This window comes from Chrysoperla carnea, chromosome 4 (assembly GCF_905475395.1).
Source record: "Chrysoperla carnea chromosome 4, inChrCarn1.1, whole genome shotgun sequence".
Classification (NCBI taxonomy): Eukaryota; Metazoa; Arthropoda; class Insecta; order Neuroptera; family Chrysopidae; genus Chrysoperla; species Chrysoperla carnea.
The window spans coordinates 34,958,883-34,975,306 of record NC_058340.1 but is presented as its reverse complement, the minus strand read 5'-3'; the positions used below and the strand labels follow the sequence as shown (position 1 = coordinate 34,975,306).

The following is a 16,424-nucleotide window of genomic DNA, read 5'->3' as shown; positions in this document are numbered from 1 at the left end:
TTATAATATCTATGTTAGCATTAGTTATATTACAGTATTAAATAGGGCTATCCACCAGAAGTATGGGTATCGCTAACCAGTATGGGCCTGATGTCCATATTGTATTGACTTTTCCCCCATAACTATTGGTAATGTTACAATTCCCTCAATACAGTACACAGTATGGCGTTCCCACCGAGATTTGGGAACAGAACAATGCCTTCTATATTTTTCGTCTTCTAGATTTGAGTCTGCAAGCACAGATTAGATCTCAGATTTTTGAATACGGGTCCCTAAAAAATATATATCACCTTGAAACAATAAAAATTAGCCAAATTATCGTGATTTTGAAAATTAAAATAATAAAATCTTAATTGCAATTAAATAAAAACAAATATTCAAATAAAAATTTCATATATAAAATATTTAATATACTTTAAATGCCAGTTTATCTTCGTATATAAAATATACTACATATTTAATTACTAAAAATTCAATTTCAGTTGGCACATTGAAAAATTGGCAAACCTTATCATATATAAAAGAAAATTGCTACTAAGTGCAAAAACTATATGAAAACCTCTTTAATAATATATTTACAATAATATTATTGTAAATAATAATGAAAATTGGAAGTCGATGCGCACACAAGAGTAGAATATCAAGCTAAAAAGTTGTATGTGACAGTTTAGTCACGGCCACGGTAACTAACGAATATCGTTCAGACGGTCGTTGTACAACTAAATAAATTCGAAACAGTTAGTGTTTATCGTTATAGCCCATTGTCGTCTGGCAATAAGAAATATTTTGTTTAAAATAATATTAAGAAATTCATTAATGGTAATTACAAGTGATTTTATTAATACTTTTTGTTGTGATTTTCTTCAGTGTAACAATTTAGGGACAATAATATTTTTCCTTGTATATAAAAAATCATAAAACTTGTTTATGTTTGTTGCTATGAAACTTAACGAAATAACTTGTATCGTATTGTTAGTTTGATCAGTAGTAGGGGTGAATAACATTTGATATAAACCAATCAAAATCATATTTCTGTTTATAATCTTTAGAAAACTTCAAATTCGACATGCTTACTTTCGACATAATATTAAATTAATTTTTAAGTCGATATAGTCTTCGCTTTTCGAGTATCATTCCGTGTAATATGTGAAACAATTTAGTGATGAAAAAAATAGTAAAAATTACACAAAAATTGTAAAAACGAATTCGTTTAGTTAAAACCCTTTTTATGAGGGCTCAGAATTAAGAAAGCTATGATTTTTTTTTATTTTGACAATAAATTTTCAAAAACGTTTTTCTTTAGTTAATGTCAAAAAATAAATATATCAATATTAAATGATTAAATAAATAGAAGAAAACATACATTTCGAAGTTAGCTACTTTTTTTCACTCATATAGAACGGGTGTATTTCCTAATTTTCATGTTGCTTTTTTTTTAATTAACAAAAAATAATCTTCCTTTTCATTTGTAAAAAATGTGTCAATGTAAGTAGATTTTCAACTCTTTCCATTCAAGTGTTGTAAAGTTTGAACCATAATTTGTAAAACAAAATTTTTAACTTGCTTGTCTTTCCTTACTATTCTTTAAAGTTTTCAAGCTCAATCAACGTTCGTAAAAACTGCTTTTTGATGAGTTATGTGTTCGTGATTCGAGTACGATTTCATCGCGATGAAATGAGTTTCTCAAAAAACATGTATCTTGCGATTATTTCAATTTATCGAATTATTGAAGCTTAGAGCCTACATCATAAATCATATTGAATTCATTCAAAATTCTGGGCTTAGAGTAAACAAGGTCTAAAAACCATATATCCGGAAAAATATAAAAAATCTCGGTCCAGATGTGTTCATTTCAAATGTATCACTCTACAACTGCAATCAAAATCAACGAACAATAAAAATTTACAAAAGCAAAATTGTTTCAAGAGGTTGAATCTTACTGTAATGATTATTTGCATCTATTATGCAAATTTTGATTAATTATGAGTTGAAAAAAATTTAAGAAAAATGTAAGTTGATAAAGCAGGTAATACTTATTAAAAGTTGACTCTGTGACTGAAAGTATGACCACCTCTGATTCAGTAGATTTCCATGAGAAATTTTCGATATCTTGGATTTAAAATAATTGGCAATATACATAAAAAGAGAAAAAGCTTAAAAAGTCCAACAAATTATGTAGCCATAGCCCTCGAATTTTCGGAAGTGATATTATCGAAAACCTGATCGGATATTTTATTATTTTAGATGCGTCGAATAAATGGTAGTTATCAAAACGAAATGAGTGTTTTTTGTACTTTTTTACCGTTTATATCATAACAACAAAATTTGCAAGTAAATTAACCAAATTTTGTATCGGCTAATCATACATTACATCATCATGTACGTATAAATATTTTTAACAATTATTTTAGTCACATATATTTGTGTATATATTTTTAAATAGTAAAGAGTCGGCCGTAGTAGACCGTTATGATTTCATATTTAAATTTTTATGATACACAAAAATATAATTTTCTTTGCCTTAGAACAAACAAACTTTCCTATAGGAAGCGACTGCCGCTTTAAAATATATATTGTAAATAGTTTACAATACTTTCGGAGTAAACACCATACAATCCAAATATATTTAAATATCTTTAAAATTATAAAATAGCTTCTCTTTTTTCTAAAGCCATTTTTAAAACTTAGCCTATCTTATATATTTAAACGAGCCAACGATTTTCATGAAATTTATTATGCAGGGAGTTTTGGGGGCGAAAAATCGATCTAACTAGGTTTCATTATTAAAAAACTTCGTTTAATCTGGAAAACGGCTCGAACGATTTACATGAAATTTATTTTCGTGAAATCTGAGAGAGGTTACAGTACCTAACGCTGAATGCGCGCTAGTAAAACGACCCAATTTAAAACTAAATAGTAAAATATTTATTATTTATTACAAGCAATGGTAAAACTGTCTGTCAATTATAATTTATATTCCTAAAAGTACATGAAAAATGATATGTACATATAAAATGCTTTGTCCTGATCGTAAGACCTGAGACTTGGAGGGTGCGTTCTTTGTATGATGTAAGCATCCGATAAGAAAGGATTTTCCGAAATTCTATCTCTTAGAGGGTGAAAAACGGGGACAAAGATTGTATAGGACAATGTGATTTCTTGGTCCAATCTACTTCAAATTTTGCATAAACATACTTTAACAGAATTGATGGAAGACGTGTTTCGTATTTTATTAAAATTAATCGTCTAACGGGTTTAAAAAGGGGCAGAAACTAGAAATTAGCGGGGATTAGTGATGTCAAATGATGTGAAATTGTATAACGCAATATTCTTTGTATTTAAAATTGCAGTTTCCCAGCGAAGTGGGTGGGTTAACTGCAAGTTTTACATAAAATTGCCTTATAATAATTGTAAAATCAGTAATTTTCACAGTATCTTAGGTGTCAGACTTACTTCATCCCAACCTAATTTCAATAGAAAGGATTGAAATTTTGCTACGATTTCAGATTTGAGTCATTATTATTACGGTCGGCTCTTAAACCAATAAAAGATTTACTTAATACCCCGAGAGTTTACCGCGTTAAAAAAATAATATTTATTTGTCACAAATAAAGTTTGCTTACTGCCACAAAAAGTTATTAACAATTTCGATTATAGTTTCAAATTCTCGGTGTAAAGTAAAGCTATAAATTAGAAACTATCAATCAAAAATTTAAACATAATAAATTTTCATTCACATACGGACAGCAGTCTAGGAATACTTCCTTTAATTATTAGTATAGGTAATAATTAACTTGTGTTGTAAATACTAACTTTGCATGTAATTTGCATGTGAGTTCAAATAACTTTACATTTCTCTGTTTTTGTAATAATTATTTTAAACATACAGGAAGGTACGCGTCTACTTAGACGTTTCGAGATATCAGATTTTATTTTAACATTACGTATTATCTAATATAGTTATGTTTTTAAAATTTTTTATAAATATTTCTGGCTTCAAAAATGGCGCTAAGTGAACACGTATCTTTACAGGCAAGTTTTTTTAGGGAGTATTCACTTAAGACCATAAGTGTTGACATAAGTCACCGAGTCTCAATGCACAAGTAAAAAGCGTATAAGTAAAATATTTCATACTGATAGCAATACACAAGTGAAGAGATGGATTCGGCAACGGGTTTCCGACATAGTTTTTTTACGAGTATTTTCTTTTTTGCTACAGGTTTACTTGTAATTGGGATCACTATTTGGACTCAAGTGAATATTTGCCCTTATTTTCTTGATTACGAAATTTTTCTTAGGTACTCCCGTTTTTGAATGTCGTTACCTGTGTGTATGTATGCATGTGTGCTAACTTAACAAATTTTTATGGTATATTATTTCACGAATGCATTTGAAAATTGGTAAAACCCTGTAAATTATTTTTAGCTGTTAAATGCAGAATTATATTTTATTGTAAGTGTAGAAATATTCGATTCGTGATATTTATGTAAAGTAGTTTCAATTTTGATTCAGCATCAAAATCGATTTAAATTTATTAAGTTTAAAATTTTGTTCGTCACTTGTTCTTATGAAATATAACACAAAATTTTAAGGCATGTAGGGATCATATTCACATTGTTTTCTTAAATAAAAGCAGCACTCCCGGAAACGAAAAAACTCCAATAATTTTGTTGACACGAATAGTTAAATAAAAAGAGCTGGAGTAATCTGGAAAATTTTTGTTCAGGTTACATTGTGTTATTTATTTTGAATGTACTCCGAAACATTTTCGTGATGCAAATCAAAATTGTTTATTGAAAGGTCGGTCAAACTTATAGAAAGGTTACAAGTTTGCCAAAATGTGTTCCCAAATCAATCAAAAACAATTTTTTTCAAATGACTGATTTCTGAGCCATGTATAATAGCTCATAAAGGACTATAATTATTTTAGACATGTTTGACCAAATCTATAAAGCGTGTAAAAAGTCAGACAATATTTCTTATTTGTTTATTCCCTTCAATCTCATTAAATTTATGAGCGAGGATCAAAATTTACACACTAAAAATCGTTTTGGCAAAAATTCTTGTAGAGGATTTGGACGACGGAATTATTTCCATCGTCGATTTTTTCATCACTTCGTCACCGGGAGAACTGCTAGATTTTAATTGATTTAAATTTTATTTGAAAATGCAAGTTTAGCTAGATTTTAATTTTATTATCTCATGTTTAATGAATTTCAGTCACAGTTTAAAATTAACAAAATCCTGTGAACAAATTCAAAAAAGAGTTTAAATGTTGTTAAATGAAAATTTCCTTAAAAAAAAGTGTTTGTACTGAGGGCGAGAGTCCTGTATGACTCACTTCTTTTTCATTGAATACTCAGATCAAATCCCCCCCCCTCCCCGACAAAAATATTTGTATAAAAAAAAAATTAAATTTTCTGATATTTTTAATTAGGTACGTGCCCATTTTTGATAAACACAACAAAGGTGATAATTGTCTGCTATTGAAATCAACAGACGATCGCAACAATAACACTGTTGCTGAATTACAAAAAGCATTATTTCCACCAGTAACACCAAATCGTAGTTCGACAGTAATTAGTGAAGGCGGTGGTCATGGTGTCGTTAGTGTTATAACAAAATGTAATCAAGATCGTATAACATCTGTCAGTATGTATCAAGAGCGTTTAAGAAATGAGGAAGAAAAACATCGATTATTTTCAACTGGTGTACCACCACAACCAGCACGATGGCCAATTGAATGTCAGGTATATATTCAAATTTTTTATCTCTATAAAACATTATTTTTCTCCGGTTCAAATAACATACAATAATTCTAATCAAATTCGAAGAAATATTTCCTACGATTTTTTGAAGATTGATAGGATTTTTCTCTTTTTAACTACTGGAATTTTCAATCACTTTAGGTCTTCTCAATATTAATAATTTAAATGTATAATTCAAATCTTCAATTTTCTTGTAGGTTTTAGAAAATAGAGTTAATCATATCGAATATATTCCACCAACTCCAGAACCATATTATGAATCTACGGACGTAGAACCCCAGCCACAACCTGTGGGTTCTGATATTGGAACAGTGGTTTTTGAATATCATCCTGTTAGTCCTGTGAGTTATGTAAGTAAACCTCGAGAAACAAACTTCTTGATAATTTAAACAAAAAAATGGTAAATTTATTTCAGTTCACAAGATCAGCAGTAGGAGGTTCTGTAGCACCATTACAAGATAGAGATTTTGACGGTTTACAATTCGAGTCAAGATTTGAATCAGGTAATCTTGGTAAAGCAGTCTGTATTACAAGCACATACTATGAATTGTATATTCGATCCGATTTGTACACAAACAAGCATCATCAATGGTTTTATTTTCGTATTTCAAACATGCGCCGTCATAATATTTATAGGTAAGTCAAATATTTCATACTAATAGCATTCCGAAGAACTTTTTTACAGTTGCAAATATCTTGAATATAATTTCATAAATTCGGATCCAATAGTTTTTTTATAATTTTAAACATATACAAGTTGTCTCAGAATGATAGGCGGTGCTTATCGATAATCATATTAGATCCGTTTTCGAGTTTTCTAGGATCAGTATACATTTTCGTAATTTCGATTTCCTTGGATGTTCTATTTTAAAATAGAAGGCTAAGCCGTGGACTTCAAGGTGTATACAAAAATATCACGGTGTACAAATATCTCATTCGTAATACAAGCAAATTAGGATACAAATTTCAGAAAAATATTCAGTGTATGATGTTTTTCTATTTAACTATCCAAGGGTAATCAGTTTGAAGTACCTTGTATAATAAGGACATGCCTAAATTTGTAGGATAAATTAAGGTATCTAAAATGATTTAAAGATTTCCACATATCGGCTCGTCCGTGGACATGATAATTAATAAAAGGAAAAGAAATAACGTGAGGGGATTTTGTTCGCTTATATGCTTCATTTCTTATCTCCTCCAGTGTAAATTTCTGCGCATTTTCAATTTGAATTGTACAGACGCAATTCCAGATCACATATAAGAAAAGAAAGATAGTCACTTTTAGGTAGCCACAGTCATGTATATATAACACGACTGCGAGGTCACACACATATAACTGATATTCCCATATAATACATGCTATAATGGTCTAATCTGGTGCCCTTACGGGTAAACAGTGACGTTTACGAAAAAATATTTTTATATTTAAATTTTTGTTCTATCTCTAACAGTTCAAGATCCAATTGACCTATGTTGTTCATTTACTATCTCAACCTCACTTTTTTCGTGCTGAGCACGCTATAAATAAATAATTTTAGCTTGATATTTCTTTTCGTTTATGAGTTGTTGTGTTGAAGGCCGGACAAAAAACAGAATGGACTAATTAGCAGCATCAATATTAATATTTTCTCACAATGTTACTTGGATCACTATAGTACTATCACCCCCAATTGTGAAATAAAATATACAATTGTTTTTTCAATCATACTTTTTGTTTTGTTTTTTAGAATTTCCATAGTAAATTTCGCCAAACCAGATAGTTTATACAATGAAGGAATGAAACCACTTATGTATTCAACAAAAGATGCACAATTACATTCAATTGGATGGAGACGTTGTGGAAAGAATATATCGTATTTTGCCAATGAAAATTCGTTAGTTCCTATCACTTTGTTAGTATATTAGCTTCTTGTTTTTGTTTTTTTATTTTAATTTAGTTGAATCTGTTCTCATTATTTTTGATACACGCCATTTTTGTTTATATTTCTTAATTAATTACACGTTTACACGAACATTACATCTGATTACAAGTTGTGGTGTTATTAGTGTTGAATTATTATGCAAAATATTTGAAATGTCTAGACTTGCAAAATTTATTTATTATCACATTAGCTATTTAATTAGTAAACAGTAGTTGATTGAAGGCTTATCAGTAAACATGTATATATACCAAACATTCTTAATTAATAATTTGGCGAATGTTCAATTGAAATATAAAGGTGTAGCACCTATATATTTATTAGTGATGTAACGAATCATTTAACATATGGCAAATTTAGTTAGATTGTTTCAAATGAGAACGCACTGTCTATATCGTAACTCATTTCCATTTATACCTGGGAGCGGAACGCAAAATCACTTGGCCTACCGGTAACCGGATCAAACTTTGTAACAAAGCGGCAATCAAACACGTAAAAACAATTGGCTATGGCAGGCCTACCAGACTGGTTGCTAAAATGGAGGGAGGAGAGAAATCAAAAACAAGTGTTGTCATACTTTGTCGACCAAGTAGTTTTACGTAATAATTATCCGATTGCCTTATGGGTCAAGTCATACCCCAAAGAGCATCATGAAAATCAAGCGTTGCTATACTTTATCGACCAAGTTGACCTGGCAACCTATTATTTCTTAAAATTGTAGATTGAAAGCTATAATTTCACGTGAAAATTGTCCAGTTACATTATGGGTCAAGTTGGTATCCCAGTTTTGCATTAAAAATTGCCCCCTCATTCATTTTTGGAACCAATCTGATAGGGTTGCCATATACCGATGTTTTTACGGGTTTGATTGCCGCTATATTACAAAGTTTGAGCCGGTTACCGATGGGTCAAGTAATTTTGCAGTCCACTCTTAGATTATTTTATATCCCGGAATATTCCTGAATTGTTAAATGAATATTTCGTTACTGAATGGTTAACAGAGTGAATGCATAGATTTTTCAATAAAATTTGAATTTTTCTTATGATTTTAAGGGATGGCGACACTGAATATCAACCGACCACATACACTCTTACGTTCACACTAGAATTTCCTCACGACAAAGATGAAGTATACATCGCAAGTTGTTACCCTTACACATATTCTGAACTCCAAGTAAGTTTTTTTTTTTTTTAAATACTAAGAAAACATACCCATTTGAGATCAAATAGATTCAAGTCTAATTTTGATATTTGATATAACAACTGCTTAAAGATCTTGTAGCTACTTTGCGATTCCATTCGCTTTCTTTATTATTAGAGGACTTCATACATACGTTGATATTTATTGTGATAATTCCCGTTATGGCAACAAAATTATAACCTGTTATAGTGTTATGGCAGCAAAGTTATAATAAATATCGTCGCCTAAAGGAAAGCGCTACCGATAATTAGATCAAATGTCATCGCAAATTTATTACAGAAAACTGGATACAAAGAATAAAATTACGACTAATAAATATACCAAGAGCCAAACATATTCAATGTTGGTCATGCGCTGAACTACTTGCATTTATATACTGTGTGGGTCATTTTAATTTATACACCTAAATATCTCGTTTTGTAGTTAACCAATAAAAAAATAACTTGAACAAAAGTTGCAGAGTTTGATGGGGGGCATCATGTTCTGACATCAGATTGGACCTAGTTCTTAATTTATAACAAAATTCATCATCAAAGGTGAAGATAAGGTACAAATAATTTCAACCACAAGTCTAAACTTCCCTTGGTAGTGCTCGTACTACCTTAAAATGTAATATTAGCAATTTCTTGAATCTGTAATTTTTTCTTATAAGATAAATACCGTCTAAATTATCGATATATATTAGAATAAGAAGTCATCTTCTTGGTGCAAAATAAAATACAGCTATTAACGTATATTTCTATTTTAGGATTATCTTTTTCGTATTTCAACACATCCAATCAAATCAAAGTATAGTAGTTTACGATTATTATGTCGTACTTTAGCTGGTAATAATGTATATTACTTAACAATTACATCGCCAAGTCCACAACCGTTAGCGACAATAAGTAATAACAACAATAATAATAATAATATAAATAATAGTAATAATAATAATAAGGATAAAACAAACAGTCCTCCCAAAAAACGTGCTATTGTATTATCAGCACGTGTTCATCCAGGTGAAACACCAGCATCGTGGATGATGAAAGGGATGATTGATTTTCTAACTGGTGACAGCGCTCCAGCACGTGAACTACGTGAAAAGTTTATTTTCAAATTGATACCAATGTTAAATCCAGACGGTGTTATTGTTGGGAACAATCGTTGTTCGTTAACTGGGCGAGATTTAAATCGGCAATATCGTACTGTGATACGTGAAACATATCCATCGGTATGGCATACAAAGTTAATGGTACGCCGTTTACTGGAGGATTGTGGTGTAGCAATGTATTGTGATTTACATGCACACTCACGCAAGCATAATATTTTTATTTATGGTTGTGAAAGTCGACGTAATTCTGAGAAACGTTTACAAGAACAAGTATTTCCATTAATGTTACATAAAAATTCAGCAGATAAGGTTGGTTCAATATCATAATACAAACACAAAATATATATTATTCATCAAAATGTATTGAATGCACTTCAAAATAAGACGCCACATGGAGGGTTTTCACACCTCTTAACATAATTGCCTTGATTTCCTTCAGCTAATTCGTGTTTAAAATCTATTTAGAACGAGTTTCTTGAAACAGTAATTTTCCTGGCCCGACCAAGTGGTAGTGTTTATGGTATTCGTGACATTTTTATTTAAAAAAATCGATAACAATGGTTGCTATGATATATTGCAATCTTATGGCGCAAAATCTACTAATTGTTCTTCCAAAAATCTGATCTCATACCCAAAAAAAAGTCCCAGAACCGTTGTACCAGGTTTTTCCCAGCAAGATGGAATTTAAAAATTTCTTTTTCCAAAGCTTCAATACTAAAATATCAACTGATTTGATAAGAGGCGATTCATGAAAGAAGTTGAGTTAACTAGATAGCTCTTTGGGACTGAAAGGATTATTATTCAGCATTAATTTATTCATTTATCGAAATTGCTCTCTTGATTTGACTCAAATCCTTAACATAAAAGAGGGTTTATTTGAATACTTTATACCAATCAAATATATCAAATTAGCCAAAGGCTCTCTCCAATATTTTTACCGCCATTACAATAAATTAATAAAAAATTTAATTTGACATTATGTTGCAGTTTTCATTTGAAGATTGTAAATTCCGAATACAACGGGCAAAAGAAGGTACAGGCCGTGTTGTAATATGGTTACTTGGAGTATGTAATAGTTATACATTAGAAGCCTCATTTGGTGGCTCAAAGCTAGCTGGACGTGCAGCCACACATTTCACTCCTAATGATTATGAATCCGTAGGAAAATCTTTCTGTGAAACATTGTTAGATTTTAGTGATGAACATCCCAGCAAGGTAAAAAAAATTTATGAAATATTTCGTGGATTTTTGGACTAAATTAATTTTACTTTTAGGAAAGGTTAAGAACAAAAATATTGACAAGGCTTTTGAAAACTGGATCTAGTGCTGATGAACCGACAAATATCGTTCTTAGTGATTATTCCAGGTAATAAATTTTAATTCTTATGAATAAGAAATACTCATTCGTGCATTCAACGCAAGATATATAATATTTTCTGAATAATTCAATTCTGATTAAGTCAAATTGCATAAGAAAATAAATTAAAAAGCTTTGAGATTTATTAGAATTGGTAAATTTTTTGCCCATTTTTCGTATTTCCAAAACTTGACTAGTGTCGAAAATGTATTGAAATAATCAACTAATTCTTAAGTAAATTTAATAGTGACGATGGGGACACATCGAGTGAAGATTCGCAAGATCGTTTAATCACAATGAATGGGAATGATATATCAATGCCAGTACCACCCGCTAGTCCACAAAAGAAGCATCGTCGAACACTCAAGAAAAAAGACAATAAATTAATTCGAAGTCCAAATAACACACGTGTTATATTACCGGTAAAATTTTGAATCAAATATTTATGCACCAATTGTTGTTTGGTTTTGCCATTTTGTAATTTTCTTTTCATTTGTTTGTTTTGTTTTTTATATTTTATACATTTTATTTTTATTTTTTTTAATATTTATTTTAAATGTGTTATTGTTATTTTTAGTTTTAAATTATACAATTAATTTTTATTTAGAATCAAGGCTTTTTCTTTAACGCACTTTTTTAAATTACTAACCTATGCCAGTGTGCGTTAAAGAAAGTCTCATTCAAGGTATATCGACAGACGCTGGATTGGCCAACGACTGATCCTGGTAGCGATTATTATGATTCAGCTGATGAACGTTTAGGTGTAAAACCAAAGAAACCAGGACGTATACGAACCAGATATGGTGATGTAACACGTAGTGCCTTCGAAAATATGCCACCTGAATTAATGGTACTTAGTAATACTAATGGTGGATCTCGTGGTAGAATGTCACGTCCACGTAGCCAATCAGTGATAGTTGTTCAAGATAAACCAGCTGAAAATTGGCATAGATTACGAAGTTTGCCACCACCTAGGTACAAAAACATAGCTACCTTACTAGAATAGCCTTGGAGCCAAGGATGAATTCATAGCAGAAATATGTCAGTCTGTATGTTTATCAGACAATATGTTCCAGAAAATCCAAGAATACCCTTTTCGAGCGTCAAGCTTATCAAAACTTCGAGGGATAAAAATATGGCCATTCGAAGGCCGCCAATAGCTAACATAGTATAAATCTTCACAGGACACTGGTTGGGAGATAGAATTTAGAAGTTGTTGTAAAACTATGATGAGGAGAGTTGGTTTCTGTGTTACCAATTGGCAATAACAATATTCATCTATTAAGATGAATCATTCTTTAATATCTTCGCTTAGTTTAATTTCTATATCAAATTATCTCATGAAACGCAATTTTTACAACTTAGTTTTTGTTGGCTCGCAAAATAGTGAATTCATCTCTAGTTCCTGAATGCTATGTAATGAAGCATTTAGTATAAACGTTTTGTTTATAGACAACGACAAAGGCATCCACCTGAAATTCAAGAAAGGCTTACACAATTAAGACAGCAAATATGGAGTGGTATAGGATTTTCTCCAGAAGGACCTCTTTCCTGGGGAATATCTGTTATGGCCGCTACAGCTTATCAAAATGAATGTGAAGCATTATTGCGGTATAACTAATAAATTTATTTTTGTAATGGAATTTTGTAAAAAAACAAATCTATCGATTATTTTAGATCATGCTCTCAGAAACTATTACTTATTGGAAAAGATGGAAATGGTAAAAAAGATAAGATTAAGAAAAAGAAAATAATAAAAACTGAAGAAAGGCCCAGTTCCAAAGTAATGAACAAAACAATAAAGAAAAAACCATTGTAAGTAATTATTACGAACTATAAATGAAATAGATTTTTATTTATAAAAATTTGACCTGTTAGAGACAAAAGTCAAAAAGGACGTTGAAGTGTCAGGAAAAAAATATCTTTTATTAACAGTTGGTAAGAAATGTTTGGAAATGCATGAAGCATAACTTTTTGCTCGATTCAAAACATATATTACTGGGTTAAATTTGTATCTAAAATGCTTGGTTTTAAAGTTTGGAAAGCGCGATCATGGAAACAATTTTTTCACAAATATATTCTTTTTTAGATTGAAGCCTAGAGGGTCGGATTTAAAAATAAGTGAACCAAGTACGAAAATTGAAAATAAATCAACAAAATTTAAGAAATTATCGAAAGATAAAACATTTATACGAAATCAAATTGTACTCATGGATAAGATATTTGTGGATGAGACAAATCAACAACCAAAGACAGTCAATAAGAAGAAAAAACGCAGAAAAAAACTATTCGCTAATGATGATGAATAAACAATATAATTTTGTCATTGTGACTTGTTACGAATATTGTCCTAAATGTGTGTAACTGTAATTAATACTGCCATTCTGCTCAATAAATGTTTTCTTCACACAGAGTAGCATAGCTTCTCGTAGTTAATAATAAATTGAGAAAAAAAAATCAAAAACAAGAAACAATAAAATTTATTGTTTTAGAGATTAAGTTCCTATTTGAATAAAATTGAAATGCATATGTTTCAATTTAACTTTCTAACATTGTAGCTTTCTTTAAAAAAATTCCATGTAATAAACGTTAAATACATTTTTATACATTAATAATATTGGTTTCCATTTTCATTCAGAAGTACCCTATTTCAAAATTAGATAATTTCTATTCAATCAATGTTGTTGAGTTTTGGGAATTTTCAATTTTACAGTCGCCAAAAAAAAAAAATATCACAGCAGTAAAATGTCAGAATAAATTTAATTTTTTTAATTGTTTTTTAATATATTTTTATAAATTACAGCTCATGTGTTATTCTGATGTATGAGCTATATTGTTGTGTAGTTTTATTCAAATCCATTCGCTAGATTTTTCGTCAAAGTGCAACAAACAAACAAACATCCTTTCACATTTATAATATACAGGAATTTAAAAAAAATTCTTTTACATCCAGTTTAGCTTACATATTTTATGTGTCACTTCAGCACAAGTCACAAATTCTTGACTAGTTTGATTTCTGTAAATTCCTTAATTAATAGAATGCTTTTCATGGGGTTTTATATTACATAGTCAAGATAATTTAAGTTTAATGTCCATTTTTACAGCATTAGATATTCGAAACTCACAAGAATGAAACATTTCGACTTGTAGCTTTTTATTAAAAAGTGTTCCTAAACTTATTTTTCACTTATAGCATCATTTCAGTGTTGTTTTCCAAATTGTCTGGTATTATCGTAATTAATTTTCTTGCACTTGTTCTTTCAGGAGTTAATCCGGTTCTATTAATTATTTTTTTGACTTTTTTCAATGAGAACACCCTAAAGGTAATTCAAGCTCTATGTATATATAATTCACATTTCGTATATTTCGTCTCAGGTATTATTCATATTTCGTATAAAGCGAAGGGGAATCTTCCTTCCTTAAAAATGACAACTACACTTGTACCAACTTAATCTCTATTCTTACTTTATTTATGTATACGTATATACAGAACTCTGTAATATTACGATATCATCTGTACAAATAATTTATAGATGGCAGGAAAATCGTCCATGAATTTCTTTCATTTATTTTAATAAAATAAATAAAAATTAATATATTTTAATAACAGAAATATGTACACAATAATACTATTAAATAAATTTAAATTTTACTATTTTTATTTTATTTTTTCCTACATTTAAACCACCACCGTCAATATTTTTATATTTAGATAATTATTAAGCTTATATAAAGTTTTTGTTTGAATATTTAGAAATTTCTTTGAAATTATTGTTAATAATGTTTTGTAACTTGTTTAGTAAATAATGAAATATAACAATACTCACCGTAATTATAATATTGCGAATAATTGAAACATGTATTACAAATTTATATAGGTTATGATTTATTATATTCGATTTTATACAGATTTAACATGTTTTTTCTATAAAACGTTAAATTTAATTATAAAAATTTTCGATTTTGTTTGTATTACAAAAATGATGTATATTCGTTTTATTCAATAATAAACTCGTTTTGACAGTTTCCGGAAATTCATTTTATATTAAAAGAAAATTAAATTAAAGAAATAATTATCACTTATATTAACGTAGATTAAATAATCACTATTTGTTTGTTTTGCCTTGATTAGTAATAAAGATAAATTATCTTAAAATAAATTTATAATGTAATTTTTTAAAGAAATTATTTTTTACAGATATCTAAACAAAATAATACATTTTAATCATTTTACTTTTTGAACGCTAGATGCTTCATAATTTTAAATAAATGCTGACACCTACAGACGATTGCTATATGTACATATATCCTGTATATGGAGTCTATATTGCTGTAAACATAGTTTTTTTTTTTTTCAAAATTTAATATTATGAAGATATTGTCAAATAAAAATATCAAATTTTGTTGGATATTGCATTCGAAATTATTCATAAAGCTTTTTGATATTCCATTCATTTATTAGCTATTTTTCGATGGAGATATTGGCTTGATTTCTAGCTTAAAAAGTTACTTTAATCGAAATATAATCAACTCCTTAAGTTTAAAGCACCCACGGCTTATTATGTTATATTATAATACTGGTGGTTAATTTTCCTATGACTGGGCTGAAGCTGACTTTGTATGAGATTGTAAAAAATGCAAATTTTAAAACTGCATACAATTTTTAAATTGGAAAAAAATCGACGCTGAAAAATTTTGTGTACATACGTTAAGATAATTTTTAAATGAGGCTAATTTTCTTGCCTTTAAGAGACTTACATTTACATTGGCAATAGTGTAGTGTTAGTTTCATTGAAAACAAAATATAGAATTTTTGGTGTTATCAGAAAAATTTTTTTGTAATTGCTCGTTTTTAGAGATTTAATTAAACTATAAGCATTCCTTTTTATTTGTTGTGTAAAAGTTTTAGTACGTTTTCATAATGAGACAAGGTTTTTAATGTTTTAAAGCACGTTTTAAGTGTTCAAAATTAACAGTGGATGTTTTTTTCTTTTGATGAGCTATTAATTTCATCTTTTGGAACCGATGATTGAAATACAGATAAGTGCAGTAAGTATACTAGTGTGTTTTTACTTATAAGTTATAA

The 16,424-nt window shown here is 29.3% G+C and overlaps 2 protein-coding genes across 8 annotated transcripts in view; one reads left to right on the top strand and one right to left on the bottom strand.

Annotated features, from left to right (window-relative positions):
• The window catches only part of LOC123299135 (glutamine-dependent NAD(+) synthetase), a 60,443-nt gene extending 45,179 nt beyond the window's left edge, over nucleotides 1–15,264 (bottom strand). Inside the window, exon 1 of the mRNA XM_044881388.1 lies at nucleotides 15,166–15,264. The gene's annotated coding sequence lies outside the window, so the exon portion shown is untranslated. The remainder of the gene's footprint in view (nucleotides 1–15,165) is intronic.
• LOC123299132 (cytosolic carboxypeptidase Nna1-like) lies at nucleotides 657–13,747 on the top strand. 7 transcript variants are annotated; one of them, XM_044881383.1, is made up of 15 exons: nucleotides 657–819; nucleotides 2,245–2,260; nucleotides 5,438–5,750; nucleotides 5,966–6,118; nucleotides 6,184–6,404; nucleotides 7,496–7,660; nucleotides 8,741–8,861; nucleotides 9,637–10,290; nucleotides 10,969–11,196; nucleotides 11,256–11,347; nucleotides 11,586–11,760; nucleotides 12,024–12,313; nucleotides 12,791–12,949; nucleotides 13,016–13,153; nucleotides 13,428–13,747. In XM_044881383.1, exons 3-15 carry the CDS (start codon nucleotides 5,655–5,657, stop codon nucleotides 13,645–13,647), a joined length of 2,712 nt encoding a protein of 903 aa, XP_044737318.1. In that variant the 5' UTR covers nucleotides 657–819; nucleotides 2,245–2,260; nucleotides 5,438–5,654; the 3' UTR covers nucleotides 13,648–13,747. The 7 variants fall into 7 exon arrangements, with proteins under 7 accessions (XP_044737318.1, XP_044737317.1, XP_044737313.1 ...); XM_044881380.1 differs by lacking the exon at nucleotides 657–819 and having other exon boundaries at nucleotides 2,250–2,379; nucleotides 9,637–9,761; nucleotides 9,813–10,290; XM_044881381.1 differs by lacking the exon at nucleotides 657–819 and adding an exon at nucleotides 13,217–13,276 and having other exon boundaries at nucleotides 2,250–2,379; nucleotides 13,428–13,533.
• Nucleotides 15,265–16,424: the final 1,160 nt, after the last annotated feature.

Bases quoted from the DNA above. Each gene is read 5' to 3' on its own strand.
- LOC123299132 (XM_044881378.1), top strand. The intron at 5,751-5,965 runs GTATATATTCAA...ATTTTCTTGTAG, and splicing joins GATGGCCAATTGAATGTCAG to GTTTTAGAAAATAGAGTTAA. The intron at 12,314-12,790 runs GTACAAAAACAT...TTTTGTTTATAG, and splicing joins CGAAGTTTGCCACCACCTAG to ACAACGACAAAGGCATCCAC.